Genomic DNA, 16,380 nt, shown 5'->3' with positions numbered 1-16,380 from the left:
GTGAAAATGCCAACTGGACAATAGAATCCATCACATCTTACGCATACAAAATCGGCGAATCTCACAGCCAAATCAGGAACGCAATAGATAAATTCAGTAAATTTTATGACACCTACAGTAAATGTTGTATTGTCTTAGCCTATATATGTTTTATTATTAACAGTTGTGGAATCCAACCATTACACATCTGAGGTAACGTAATTAGCCTACTTTATTAAGTATTACCATTTTATGCAACTTTACATATTTACTATTAATAGTAAATTAATAATTAATAAAGTTAAGATCATCATGTTTGTAGCGTGATCCGGGGATTAAAGTGGAGTAAATTACTCCACTAGGTCTGAAATATATACGTTTTAATCCCCTGCAAACACGATCTTATAGAACATGATGCATTGCTGTGTCTGTTATCCCATAATTCCCACTTTTGGACACAGTGGCTGTTTTTTTTTTTTTTGTTTACATAGTCTTGGTTTAACGGACATTAATATAGGACAACACTGCAAAAACAGTTTACTGTCAAGCTGTTATATTCATTGTCCTACATCCCCAATTTTTCTGATGCATGTCCAATTTAATTTCATATGTTGGTATTAATTCAGTTTATAATGCTAATACTTGAACTTAAAAGAATTTTAACCCAAACTGACTAGGTTTCTAGAGAGCAAAGGCTTTGTGAAAAAAGTGGAAGACTTAACACAAAGTCTGTAAAATAAACTGTTAAAAGGATTTGATGATCACCAGTGATAGTATTTTATTCTGTGTTGTCATCATTCAGGTTGGATTTTAGCTTTAATGTACTTTTTTTTTTTTAACAAAGCAGCTGATATTGCCATAGAAATTAGTGGACTGCAAGTCGCTTTCACCCCAAAATGGCGGAAGCGTAGGGCTGCTGCTGGGTGCTGGTGTTGCAATGAAACGTTCTATTGAGTTTCGCTTCTTGTCAGTGTATATTCTTTGCTCGGGTCGCCCAAAGCACAACGGTGATACATGTCGGCTGCCCACGAGGCTATCGCCGCCGACGTTCATGATCTCTTTATAGAGCCTGAAGCTGCATTCACATATCGACTTTGCCGCTGCATGTCGCCAGTGGCTGACGGTGAGGTCATTAGTAGGCGTTCCCATTTCTGGTTGCCTAGTAACTTTTATGATTGATATTCACGGATGTTACTCCATGTTGTAGACAATAAACCAGTTTTGAAGGGAAAAGAATAAATATAAATAGACTTTATGGTACATAAAATCCTAAAAACCCCTAAACCTCATTCACTTAAAGATGAATGAGAAACAGCGTATTTGCATTGCAATCGTGGCTATTAATCTGCGCCGAAATCACAAGCGCAAGTCTGGGTTTACAAAACCATTCAGGCTTGGAGTCAGCACGGTGAGTACCACCGTATGTACACAGAGACATAAATTATAGCAAAGCTGCTGACCGCTAAAATAACTTTGGGATGTAGTGACGGATCATGTGCGCTCCACTGAATTCACTCCTGTTAATCAGTGCTTCCAAAAGTTGCTCTTCATTTGCATAAAGTTAAACATATCTCAACTTTGTCGCATTGCTGGAAACGCCTACATCCCGTCGCCAACGGTCACTGTAGCTCTGGAGACGGGGTTTGAGGGGCTTGAATGGGGCTTAACCCTCAGGTCACCACTTTGAAGAATAGTATAGAAAAAGGTAAGAAGGTTTACATTTTTGTGTGTACTATACTATACAGTAAATGTTGACTTACAGTCATCTAATGTCACTGCACTGTGCTCAGTGGCTGCAGTAGGTAAAAACAGCCTCAGACACGCAAACATGACTCCAACACAAGCTCTGTAGCCACACCGGTTTCTGATGATATATGACATTGCAGGCATTTTGTCAATACTAATCTGCCACATACAAAAGGCTCCACAATTTCTCAACCTCCCAGTGGCTGATAAAATTATTTGTAGGCAATTGGAAATGAAGGCAAAGTCCTGCCACCAGCTAAACACAGAAACTAGACTTCACAATCTTAAAGAGTGATGGTATATTGTCTTTTTAAATGTTTCCATACATGTACATTCTACACTGCCACTGATTTGTGCCACTGTTGTAAAAACAGACAAAATGACTTGACTAATGTGAATTTCCATGTTGTCCATGCCCAGGTTGCTTTATGCTTGGTTAAGCTAGTTAAGATGTCTGGTAGGGACCAAGGAGGGCTAAAATATATGAGGAGAAAGCTATCCAATTTACATTCCTCTTCATCTCAGTGGCAGTTGGCTAACGCAGGACATGTTCTATATTAAGTCAGTTACCTGAGTTGAAAACTCTGTTACTTAAATGTACTTAAAGAGTGTACTCTTTAACACACTTAAAGGGGACCTATTATGCAAAATTCAGTTTGAACATCAATGTGTGTCTGCATTATGTGAGAACAACCAGCCTATAATGGTAAAAATCCACTCACTCATTTTTTTGTAATTCCCATTAAATCAAAAGCAGTCTCTTCAGTTCAAACACTTGGATTTGGATTCTACAATGACGTCATTGTAGGTTGAAGCCCCTCCCACAGCCGGTGATGATCTGCACAGAGTCCGCCATTTCTGTATCCTCGCTGTAGCATCTGGAGTTGTACAATGTCTGCGCCAAAAAGGCATTACAAGTATTGTGTTTTGGGATGTGCCAATGAACATAAGAGTCTCCATAGACTCCCGCCATCTGAGTCATCGGAGTTTCTTTTTCAAAGGAAATGTCCCAGAAAAAAAAAAAATCAGTAGTCTTATACGTTTGCAGCAGATTGCTTCCAAACGAGGGGCTTTTCAATGATGGATTTTCAAAAAGGTTGATTCTGATAGATGGGTCAATACCAACGCTTTCACTGACGCTGCCCTCGCGTGCTTTCAGAATTATCATAAATTAGAGTTTTCTAGTTAAAAATTTGTACATAAACATCCTTTGAAGTCGCCCACTTGAATGCGATGAGCTCATAATCACGACTTCAGAAGTGGGAATTATGAAATTTCTGATAGCAGGTGAAAGAGCATGAGCTCTTGAAGCTCCGCTCTCTTCTTGAAAGGGGGCCGGGAGCACAAGCTCATTTGCATTTAAAGGGACACACACAAAAACAGCGCATTTTTTAACCCCTAAAAAGTGGGAATTTTAACATGCTATAAAAATGATCTGTAGTATATTTTGAGCTAAACTTCACACACACTCATCAGACATCAGAGACTTTTTTTAATAATAGGTCCCCTTTAAATGCACTTTTAAAACTTTACATTCAGGTCGCACTTAAGTATATTCTATATATTAAGTAAGTTTAAGTATGTTTCAGTAATAAGTACTCTTTTTACAATTATGCTAAAGTATACGTCTTTTTAAGAAGGGTAATCACTCTGGAGTCGCAGGAAAATGATGTCATGAACACTAATTAGCTGATTGACAATACTAAACCCTTCACTGGTGACTATCCTGAACTGTGACGTCAAAGACAGCAGCCAGGGAAAAATAAAACTGTTGCTTCACAAAAATCTATCTAGTCAGAATAAATGTCTACTTTTGAATGGTAAGGATTTCTGTAGCTTAAACAGTACAGCGCTAGCCATGCCAAAGTCATGGGTTCGATTCCCTGGAAATGCATGAACTGATCAAATGTAAACCTGCAAAGTATTTTACTTCGGATGAAAGCATCTGCCAAATGCATAAAATGTAAATGCATAATGGTATCTATGGAGAAAGACGTTTCTTTACATGATCCACGTGTAGTATGCCATCTCTTTGCAGGGGATAACTGGATCATGCCTACCAGTCAAACCTTAACCCATTGGTGGGGACACCAGCACACAAGACTCCCATTCTGGGGACAAGCATCCAAAACAATGTATGCTGGTCTTGGCTTGAAAGTAACTTCTGCATGAGCTGTGTTACATCTCTATTGCCAACAGACCTTTTTTTTTTACCCACAAAATTTTGCTAAAATATCACTAATGTGACTGCAGCTAAAAGATGGAATTAAAATGCACATTTCAGCTAATCAAAATAAAATCTGTCATTGCTAAACACAAGCCTTTAAGTCAAGCTGCAGTGGATTAAACACAGTCCACTTTACACCACAGCTAAGCTCAGGCTTTGAATATTTCCAGTAAATATAAATGATTTACCCTTAATTAAACACCCAGGAATCCTTCTATGCCAGTGAGAAAAACATGTTAGCTTGAGCTCAAATAATCATATTCAGGTTGGAGTCTGTGCAGCCTTGTGTATGAGCAGCTATTCAGTACCTCTGATGCCCTTCATCAAGAGTCAAACATTTTGCACTGAAAGGCTCTGATCGCTCCACGCCCCTTCATAATCTCTCCGTCTGAGACCGGGCTGATGGTGGGAACGCCGCCTCGGACAGATGACATGTTAACAGAATCATTTCACGGCCCAGTACACACACGAACACTGATTTATTCACCCGCTGCCGTGCTAAAGGTCCCGCACATCTGATTTATGCGCCATGGCCCAAATATCTAATTTCATTTGAAAAAAAAAAAAATAAAGAAAAGGAAGGTAGAAGCAAGAGATAGAGGGGGAGAGACAGCTGGGTGAAAAAGCAGAGGGAGCACATCATTTTAAAGCACGTCATGATGGTGTAGATACTCTACATGATTATTGCACCGAGGCATAAACTATATGACAAATGGGCCTGCAAAGGCAAAAGCACAGTATTCTAACATTATCATTTCTCATATCCAGCATTCATAATCGAAACCTCAAGCGGCATTAAAGCACAGCCATAACACCGGTACAAACACACAAATCTTTAAATTCTCAGTATTTAAGAACATACAGTGGGATTTAACAGTGCACTTGCACTTGAAAATGTACTTTTTTCCATTACAAATTAAATTATCAACACAACAAATTAAAGGGATAGTTCACCCAAAAATGAAAATTCTGTCATCATTTACTCACCCTCATGTTGTTCCAAACCTGTATGAATTTCTTTGTTCTGCTGAACACAAAGGAAGATTTTTTGAAGAAAGTTTGTAACCAGGCTGCTTTGGGGCACCATTGACTTCCAAAGTCAATGGTGCCCCAGAATTGTTCAGTTTCCCACATTCTTCAAAATATCTTCCTTTATGTTCAAAAGAACAAAGAAATTCATACAGGTTTGGAACAACCTGAGGGTGAGTAAATGATGACAGAAGTTTCATTTTTGGGTGAACTATCCCTTTAAGTGAAATGCTAAATTGAAAAATTAGAAAGAATGTCTTAGTACATTGTAAAAAAAACAATTATTCAAAGCTGTAAATGAAACAAAGATTATTGGAGTACGTTTTACAAGAAATTACTATTTCAGTCTTTAAAATTTGATGTTTAATTCAATGTTACTTGCCATTTATTTGAGAAATTTACTAGCAAATTCTGAGTGAAAATTGTTTAATTGTAAATCCTGCACCAACTTTTTCCCCCCTTTGACAGCATCAGTAGAGCTCACATGAAAAAAAATTAATGATGCTATCCAGCATATTTTGAAAAAAATTTGGATTGGATTTAGAAAAAATATATACATTTTTTACAAAAAAAAAAACTTATTTCCTGCCCAATGTTGTCCTATAAACAATGTTCATAAACGGTAACGATATAAACGGTATTGCCACATTTTGTATCGATATAAATAATATATTGATATATAGTATAAACTCGATATACCGCCCTGCCCTAATGTATAATTTTTGCTGTAATAATAAGCTTGTTGATTAGAATACAAAATAGTCATAAAAAACAATACAAATACATGAAAACAATAACTACTTTAATTATTTTGCATTGGGGCCAGCTCCAGAACACCGTACAGACATGTGCTTTGGCTCAGGCTACCCATTTAGGCTTTCTCAAGCCAACATCAAAGTTTGTTCTCAATCTTTTGCTTCTAGTTACATCTATAATTATACTGTTGTCCTTCCCTAACTATGAAAGCCCATTTCCGCCACTAAATAAAAAAATAAAAACAGTAATTGCGACTTTTTATCTCAGAATTCTGACTTTTTATCTCTCAATTCTGACTTTTTTTCCCTCACAATTCTGACTTTTTTTCTCACAGTTGCGAATTATATAGTCACAATTCTGAGATATAAACTAGCAATTGCATGATATAAAGTCACAATTCTGAGATAAACTCGCAATTGCGAGAAGAAAAGTCAGAATTGCGAGAAAAAAGTTTCACACAATTGTGAGTTTAAATCTCAGAATTCTGACTTTATAACTCACAATTGTGAGAAAAAAAAGTCAGAATTCTGAGATAAAAAGTTGCAATTACCATTTTATTTTTTTATTTAGTGGCTTCCATACCTAACACCTTAACCCACCCTTAAACCTACCCATACTACCAAATCTAATCGTACCCGTATATCACCTCAATGGCAGTAAAAGTGTTTTACAATACATCAAAAAATAAGTACACTGTACTTATTTTGATGCATGCAAGTACATAGCAGTTAAAGACACCTAATATAAAGTGTGACCTTTTTAAAAAGAAAAAAAATAGGCAGTTATCAGGGTATACTGCATAATATGCAGTAAGCAGTATGCTAGTATTCTATTTTAATGAGTTGTATAGCCACTCTGTAACACTGAGCTAACCGCTGTAGTGTCATAAAGGTATGCGAGACACTGCCGGTGTCCTGACAGGGAGCGGCCCATCCCCTGCAGACCCTGAGCAGGGCAGATAACATGAGTGTCAGCCTCATCTAAAAGACAATGGGGAAGGGAGGGTGGCTAATCACAAATGAAATTACAATCAAAGGACATAACCAATGCATTCTAGGTGATAATGGTGTGATCACAGAGATGGCAGAAGGTCAGATTATCATCAAAGCTGATCATTTATCATTATTCAGAATATTTTGACACAGAAGATGTCCTGATTCTGTGACTATAAAACAGTCCAGCTACATGAGTGTGAATTGGGATATAACCAGGCATGACGAAGTGCACAGTGGAATATTCCACGGAATAAAGGACTAATATGACAGTTCGCACTTTAAGGAGTCATATCATGGAAAACAGGATTTGAAGCCAGGGCGGGACAACCTGTCACTCACATAAGATCGCAGCAATAGCAAACAACAACAATCCAACGGTGCAATCAATTCTGATGGACAAAATCAAGTCCCACCCTACCTTTTTTCTTATTCCACAAGCCGTTTCACTTGAATATACACCACAAAAGGGAAGAAAAGACTATCGAAACTTCTGTTTCACACCAACATTATCAACACAATCTACTAACCAAACCATTTCAGCTGCTTCTACAAGTTTTTGAGTTGTTTTATTGAGATTCATGTTTCACAGGACTTGTACTCAATCGCTCCACGTCACAAGTGTAATGCTGTACCAGGTGAGCTACCAAGTAAATTTACTGTCAGAAAAGCCATACATGTGGAGCTGATTATGTGATGCAAATGTCAAAATATTTTAGTTTACAAATCACACACTATGATAAAAGTGTTTTGAGGTCATAACATCGTATTGTAACAGGAATCATGCAAAAATAAATGCTTATTAATCGATAATCCGCCCCATAATCAAAATTTGCGAGAAAAAAAACGAGGACAAAAGGCAAGTTGTTGGTGTTTTACTGCCACTACTGCTAATTACAGCTAGAAACTGCAATCAATATAGGTACGTTTTTACAATATTTTATATTTCAGTTCCAAACAAAACCAACATATTTCTTTGAATTTGAGTTTACTCTCCTATTTAAGTGTTTTTAATTGGTTTTGTGGAAATGCTGGGGCATTTTCTGTCGCTCCCTCTCTCTTTCACAGTACTCTTATTCCTATTGTCCACTTTTCTTTAATCTCTCCTGTCTATCTCCATTTCCATCTATTCCTCCCTCTATGTCCTCACGTTTCCCAGTCCTTTGTGAGTGCTGTGTGAGTATAGCTCCCCCTGGTGTCTCTTACCGTGGTATTTTGAAGAGCGCTTTGACCGGGTGCATCTCTGCCAGTGGTGGGTCTCCGTCTGCCAGCTCTATGGCAGTGATGCCCAGAGACCACACATCACAGCGGGCATCATACGAGTAGTCATACTGCTGTTCACATGCTATCACCTGCACACAGAGAAACACAGAGGTATCACACACACAAACCATGATGTTCACTCTGACAATAGGAAATAAAGCTTACAAATAAGATCGTTAATGTCTCAATACTGTATTTCTCAAAGACAGCACTTAGAGTAAATGAAGAAAAAGACTCTAGTAATTTCACATGGGTCTCGACTAGAGTTTCAGAAGAGATCACTCTGCTCAGATTTGTCAAGACAATAATCATCAGTCAGCAAGCTTAATATGAACTCAAAAATTTCTTATTTAATTTGTATTATTAGTTATGCAATTCTACATTAATTGTATACTCCTCTATACATTAAGTTTTTACTTCTACTGTATGTCAACTATGGATTCATTTGTGTCTATTTTTATATCCCCAAAAGAATTTTATCCCAAATATCTGATACCTACAAGAAACACTGAGAACTTCAGGTTTTTAAAATTGAATGGCCTCCAATTCTAACTAAAGTTAATTTAAATTTAGACCTTAATCAGGTTAGATGCCATATTGAAAATAAGGCTCTAAGGGATAGACTTACATTCTTTACAATGGCATGCACAGTATAAAAGTCCAAAATCATGTCTTTTCACAACTCACAACTTTCAAAACTGCTTTGTGGAGGGTTTTTTTTCTCTTGGAAAAGACGTTTTGTCAGCTGAACAGTACAAACCATTAAACACACTGTCCTTCTATCCCTCACAGCCTTGTTTTCATTCCTGTAGTTAAATATGGTGCGACTATGGTCTATTAGAGGGATTCATATCAGTTTTGTTATTATATTATTCAAAATCGTAAAATAAGCTATTTAATTTCTGCTCATTTACCCAGCATATCCATGTGGATTTATCCAAATCATTTTCTAAATTAAACTAATTTCATTTCAGCTCCAGTTAACCAGTATTCTTGATGTTTAATCATTACTGGACTGTAATAATCACAACTGTATGTTGTTCTTCAGCATTAAATCAGTTTGTCAGAAACACTGTGGCCAATCGGCATATTGCCGAGCGTTTAATTTAGACTGTATTTTAATTAGCCCTGAGGGGCCTCCCCCACTGGCCCCATCACCTCTCTTTATTTCACTCTCAGAGCGGCACTCAGCTATTAACCTTCACACGACCCACACACACACAACTCTCTGTGACAGCTCACTAACACACACAAAAACACACTCAGCATTAAAATACACATTTTTTTACAAAGCTGTACAGGATCTACTCACAGGTTAAAGGGACCCAGATTGTTTCAGTCAGTACAGTAAATAAAACTATGCACAAAAGTATCTATTAGATTTTTTTTTTTTTTTTTTGTATAGCGCTTTTCACAATACACATTGTTTGAAAGCAGTTTTACAGAAAATAATGATGTTAATGTTTAAAATATTCTAATATATCTTAAAGGTGCAGTGTGTAAGAATTTTGCAGTAAAATATCCAAAAACCACTAGGCCAGTGTTATATATTTTGTTCACTTGAGTACTTAAAATCCCAAATGTTTCCAACTATTTCTAAATCGTGAGAAAATTGCAATTTTAACCAAGGCTCCGGGACGTGTGAGGAGTCGCCTGTCAATTGAAACACCAAAGACGCTTTAATATATTACACTTTTTTAGACAAGGGAACAACTGTTTTGATATATTTATAGACAGAAACTAATTATTGTTATATAGCTCAACACGTTTAGTCTTATTGTTTAAATCTAATTTTCTTGATTTTTTGCGAGTACCATGCTTTACCATGCCTCAGAGAAAAACACTATTTTGTCAGGTAGCTAACATAGCATAATCAGATGCAGCTTTATTTTTAGTAACGGTAATACAGCATTTTCTCCATCATACAATACGTTTTAAAATGAATTGCATGCCATTTATCAACACAAGCCATCCATTATTTAATATGATATTCTAATATCGATCTATCTTACTGCAGTGTCTCAAACAAATGTCTCACAGCAGCCGCAGAGCGTTAATAATCGTCCATGAGCATGATCTCTTCCCAAATCCTATCCCTATTCTTTTGCACCATCCATTGAGGTGAAGACCACATGTCCCAAGATTCCGCGCTCAAACTTGGCGTCATCAAGCTACGGCTTTGTTTTGAATAGGCCTCTAGCGACCTCTAGCAGACAGAAATCCTACATACTGCACCTTTAATATCTTTAAAGTCGCATTTAGTAGGTTTAGAGCTAGGCGAAAATCCAGTTTACATTTTATAAAGATATAAACAATCAATAAGTTGGGATCTGCAATATATATACAGTGAGTATAAGTGAGTATGTATGTGGTTAAAGCTGAATATATCAATATATACAAATTTATATACTGTATAGATCTGTGCGATAATAAAGTTTAAAAGCAAGCGTTACTTAATAATTAAATAATTATTAAACACAAATTTTCGCACAATTCCTTGCACAACACTATAGTATGACCTCAAAAAACAACTTTACCATAGGGCATGATTTGTAACTTGACATATTTTGACGTTTGTATCACATAACCAGGCACCATATTCGTGGTTTTTCTGACATACTGTAGCAGATGTCCACTAGCAAGCTAAGGGGCTGTTAACACAACACTAGGGGTGACCCCGAATAGTCGAAGATTCGATGCTTCGATAGGAGGAGCCTGATTCGACTACCAATCTCACAGTCGAATCTTCGCAGAGGTGTTATGAGACGCAGGGGGTGCTCAATTTCTGATTTCACATAGAACTAACTGGTTTTCTCTCAATAAGTTAATATACAGCCTATTATGATAATGCTTTAACTAAAAATGTGAAAAGAAAGAAGCTTTTAATAAATATTTTTAACGTGCGTGAATAAATCCAACCACCCCTGTGACAGAAGTTTCACTTTCCATGATCCGTGACCGACAGAGACCATCTTGGCAGCAGGGATTTAAATCTTTAACAATGTCTGGGATAAGAAAATCTAAAGTGTGGAATTGGATGCACTTTGAAATGGTAAATGATGATCCAAAAAAATAAGATGCAAGTTGTGCCAACAGCTCATGTACTTCCACTCAACAACGACAAACATTGCAGCGCACTTCTGCCGGCCAGAAGTTGGTTTTCCTCACACACAATTTGAAAAGACTCAAACGGACACAGGCAGATCGCTTGAAAGACTGGGTTTTTTTTCTTCTTCTTCTTCTTCTTTTTTTTTTTTTGATCAGGTAGGGTACGAGTGATTTCAAAACATTTCAGCCAGTTTTAATTTGATTTTCAGATGCTATGAACGTGTTTATCTAAAAAGACTGCCACTCCAGTTTAGTGTTTATTGTCTCTGCAGTTAAAAAAGACAAAGTTGACAATTCTGGCTATACTTTCATTATTTTAATAATTTCTTTTTTTATTATTTATTTATTGATCACTCAGGGTTATCTATCTTCTGACTTATTTCGTTTTTTTATTTTTTATTTTTATTTATTTGAAATGTATATTCTGTTGTGATGTGTCAAAATTTTCATTTTTTGGTAAGCTATCCCTTTAAGTTTGCTTTTAGTGCCACTCACTGGACATTTAATGTAGAAAGTGTCACAAAACATGCAAGAAGCAACGTAATATTTTGCAGAGCCAACAAATCACGTCTGAGAACCAACAAAGTTTCTGACTTCAAACCTGCCATAACACATATCACTGTGTCATGTTTGAATAGATTTCACTTTGAATTCACTTTCATTATACAGAAAAGAGCAGCCAGAATATTTTGATAAACATTGAGCTATTCAAGTTTGAAATGGCATGAAGGTGAGAGAACAGGCCTTTATTACAGTCGGCGTGTCGTCACATCTGACGCTGATTAGTAGCGTAATTAAATTTCCGCCTGCAATATTGTCAATGGACGGTTGCCATTTTTGACAAGAAAATTAACTTGATAAATGAAGATCTGCATTCTGCTCAAGTTGCCGTCAAAGTAATAATCAGAATACAATCTGAATTCTATTTTTAATGTCATTGTTTTTATTGTTGTGGCATATTTATTATGATTAATCTCCAATCTTGTCTACAATATAATGCTATCCAATCATTGCACTCAAACCCAGAGGATATGACTGGGTTTTAGATGATCAAACCAGTTATTTCTGCATAATCAACATTGGGCTGGAAATATTCCTTTATTTAAACAACTTCAATTTGTTCTAAAATTTGATGATTGTATCAGAAAGTGAAAGTAATGTGAACATTATTATTACTGTTTAATTACTCATAATTAATATTTTATGGGATGTATAATCTAATTCTAATTCTCCTTAATGTGATTTTTGTATTCTACTCTTGCATTTCTTGAATAAAAAAAAAAAAAGTGTGAAAAGTGAAAGTGCGGGAAAGTGTGATAAAGGCCTATTATAACAATTTTCATGTTTGGGTGAACTGTCCCTTTAAGAATAAAATGTGTTGTACTGTAACAAAGGAAGAGATGGATGTTGACTAGCAAGATTTAGAAATAAAGAGAACAGAAAAGGGAGTAAGGTAGTATTTTATAACAGGACAGACCTCAGGAGCCATCCAGAAAGGGGTTCCCACTGAGGTGTTTCGGCGTAGACGGGCACTCGTCAACTGAGCGGAGACACCTGCAAGGGATCAGAGACCTCATGTGTCAGAATCATAGCTTATCTTTCTTTTCATAAGGTTATTTTTTCCCTTCATTTTGGAATTGAATGTGATTTTTTACTGACATTTGTGAACATCTGTGATAATAAACAGCAATAACTGTACAATTATTTCTCAAGTAGGACCAAATAACATTTCATAGGATTCAGACATTTAGAAGGTGGCAAATAATCTGACGTGACATTAACATTCATCAGCATTACGTGATGAGGGCATTTTGCTTCCCGGCAGGGATCCACTTCTTTCTCACATGCACACGGGACAAACATGCCTCAGGCAGACGAGAATCAATGGCCCCACACACCCCCCTCTCCCCCTCACACACACTTTCCATGCCAAACATCATTTAACCCCATTCACTTGATGTGTGAGGGTGCGTTTGATAAGCACACAGACGCCAGAGCGGCTCCACCTCAATTTAGTAGCATTTAATTTGCTGACAACTCATGGCAGAGCATTAGCATACTGTTCATTTTATTATGCCTACAATAATAATATATAATGTGAATCTGTATAATAATAATATCATTTATATCTCATGTATGTTCAACAAATTAATTGCGAATAAACTGAGGCAGTAAATCAAATATATTTGATGTTTTACACTCAGAACTGAAAAAAAAAAATGGCCAAGACCAGCTAAACTGGTTCAGCAACCAGCTTAAAGGGATAGTTCACCCAAAAATGAAAATTGTCCCATGATTTACTCACCCTCAAGCCATCCTAGGTGTATATGATCTTCTTTCAGATGAACACAATCAGAGTTATATTAAAAATATATCCTGGCTCTTCCAAGCTTTAGTGAATGGGGTGTGAGATTTTGAAGCCCAAAAAAGCGCATCCATCCATCATAAAAGTAATCAATACAGCTCCAGGGGGTTAATCGAAATCTCTTAAATCAAAATCCTCTGACAATTCTCTTTAAAAATTCTTGTTTTTGACTTCTAATTCGTGACCGGTGTTTTGTTTTTCGTCTATCCTCTGCGCTTCCGCGTTTGTCATTGGGTCATGCGTCGGGTCACTCTTCTGCTGCAAATCGATACGTACAGCGAAAGCTAGTTATTATAGTTAATAAAGTTTTAAATATGGATATTTTCCTTACAAAAACCCATCACTTTGCTTCAGAAGGCCTTTATTAACCTCCTGGAGTCATGTGGATTACTTTTATGATGGATGGATGTACTTTTTTGGACTTCCTTCACTACCATTATAAATAACATTACTTAAGATAACTCCAATTGTGTTTGTCTGAAAGAAGACAGTCATATACACCCAGGATGGCTTGAGGATCATTTTCATTTTTGGGTGAACTATCCTTTTAAATGACCAGTAAAAGTCAGTTATTGGTTAGCATTATAAGTAAAAGTCTTAAAAGTAGCTACATTTAATAATAAAAAAGAAAAAAAAAATACTGAAATAAAAGGCAACTTAAGTGTATTTAAGGAGAGTACACTTTATTCTTTTGAAGAATATATCATATTTCCATTATTTTCCAGCTAATGTAAATAATAGACATCATTGCCCATCAAGAACATGTTAAAAACATCTTGGAAGATAAACTGGCCCAAATTGGTGTAAGATGAACCAAGCATATTTAAGATGTTTATGACCATAAATACATTTTTGTTTGATATTTACTTTGGTTTAAATGTCTTTTCAGTGTCCCAAAAAAACAAAACAGAATGACATTATTTTTTGTCATAATTTTGTCATTGTTTACTCTCATGTCATTCCAAACTAGTATCTGGTCCATTCTGGAGCTTGTCAATCATGTCACTACATGGACTTTTGGAGTGTGGAAAGGGAAATGTACAGTATCTCACAGAAGTGAGTACACCCCTCACATTTTTGTAAATATTTTATTATATCTTTCATGTGACAACACTGAAGAAATGACACTTTGCTACAATGTAAGTAGTGAGTGTACAGCTTGTTTAACAGTGTAAATTTGCTGTACCATCAAAATAACTCAACACACAGCCATTAATGTCTAAACCGCTGGCCACAAAAGTGAGTACACCCCTAAGTGAAAATGTCAAATTGGGCCCAAAGTGTCAATATTTTGTGTGGCCACCATTATTTTCCAGCACTGCCTTAACCCTCTTGAGCATGGAGTTCACCAGAGCTTCACAGGTTACCACTGGAGTCCTCTTCCACTCCTCCATGACGACATCACGGAGCTGGTGGATGTTAGAGACCTTGCGCTCCTCCACCTTCCGTTTGAGGATGCCCCACAGATGCTCAATAGGGTTTCGCTCTGGAGACGTTCTTTAGCAAGGCAGTGGTCGTCTTGGAGGTGTGTTTGGGGTCGTTATCATGTTGGAATACTGCCCTGCGGCCCTAGTCTCTGAAGGGAGGGGATCATGCTCTGCTTCAGTATGTCACAGTACATGTTGGCATTCATGGTTCCCTCAATGAACTGTAGCTCCCCAGTGCTGGCAGCACTCATGCAGCCCCAGACCATGACACTCCCACCACCATGCTTGACTGTAGGCAAGACACACTTGTCTTTGTACTCGTCACCTGGTTGCCGCCACACACGCATGACACCATCTGAACCAAATAAGTTTATCTTGGTCTCATCAGACCACAGGACATGGTTCCAGTAATCCATGTCCTTAGTCTGCTTGTCTTCAGCAAACTGTTTGCGGGCTTTCTCGTGCATCATCTTTAGAAGAGGCTTCCTTCTGGGACGACAGCCATGCAGACCAATTTGATGCAGTGTGCGGCGTATGATCTGAGCACTGACAGGCTGACCCCCCACTCCTTTAACCTCTGCAGCAATGCTGGCAGCACTCATACGTCTATTTCCCAAACACAGCCTCTGGATATGACGCTGAGCACGTGCACTCAACTTCTTTGGTCAACCATGGCGAGGCCTGTTCTGAGTGGAACCTGTCCTGTTAAACCGCTGTATGGTCTTGGCCACCGTGCTACAGCTCAGTTTCAGGGTCTTGGCAATCTTCTTATAGCTTATGCCATCTTTATGTAGAGCAACAATTCTTTTTTTCAGATCCTCAGAGAGTTCTTTGCCATGAGGTGCCATGTTGAACTTCCAGTGACCAGTATGAGAGAGTGAACAAAATTTAACACACCTGCTCCCCATTCACGCCTGAGACCTTGTAACACTAACGAGTCACATGACACCGGGGAGAGAAAATGGCTAATTGGGCCCAATTTGGACATTTTCAATTAGGGGTGTCACTTTTGTGGCCAGCGGTTTAGACATTAATGGCTGTGTGTTGAGTTATTTTGAGGGGACAGCAAATTTACACTGTTATACAAGCTGTACACTCACTACTTTACATTGTAGCAAAGTGTCATTTCTTCAGTGTTGTCACATGAAAAGATGTAATAAAATATTTACAAAAATGTGAGGGGTGTACTCACTTCTGTGAGATACTGTATATAAAACTCTAAAATTCAAAATAAAATCCTCCAGCAGTAGCCATTACCAAAGTCCACCAGTTTGACTCCACCGTCTGTGGTGAGGAGGATGTTGTTGCCCTTCACATCACGGTGGATTATTCTGTTGTTGTGAAGATGCTGGAGACCCTGAGAAAAAAGCAAGAGAAACTTTTAGTCAGTTAGATGTGCCTGAAGGCCAGACTGCCTCTGATCAGCCCCTTAAGCCTACAGTTGGACACCCTCTGTCTCTCCTCACTATCACGGCCCAAAATAACTAC

The 16,380-nt window shown here is 37.5% G+C and overlaps 1 protein-coding gene across 1 annotated transcript in view; it reads right to left on the bottom strand.

The window, feature by feature from the left end:
* Nucleotides 1–16,380, bottom strand: part of myo3b (myosin IIIB) — a 163,142-nt gene that overhangs the window by 128,712 nt on the left and 18,050 nt on the right. Inside the window, exons 7-9 of the mRNA XM_051906658.1 lie at nt 16,150–16,249; nt 12,578–12,654; nt 7,936–8,081 (exon numbers count right to left, since the gene is read on the bottom strand). Coding sequence (XP_051762618.1) covers nt 7,936–8,081; nt 12,578–12,654; nt 16,150–16,249 — 323 coding nt within the window. The remainder of the gene's footprint in view (nt 1–7,935; nt 8,082–12,577; nt 12,655–16,149; nt 16,250–16,380) is intronic.

The sequence above is a fragment of the Ctenopharyngodon idella genome, chromosome 9 (genome assembly GCF_019924925.1).
Source record: "Ctenopharyngodon idella isolate HZGC_01 chromosome 9, HZGC01, whole genome shotgun sequence".
Classification (NCBI taxonomy): Eukaryota; Metazoa; Chordata; class Actinopteri; order Cypriniformes; family Xenocyprididae; genus Ctenopharyngodon; species Ctenopharyngodon idella.
The sequence above is the reverse complement of the archived record's forward strand: the minus strand, read 5'-3'. Positions and strand labels throughout refer to the sequence as shown.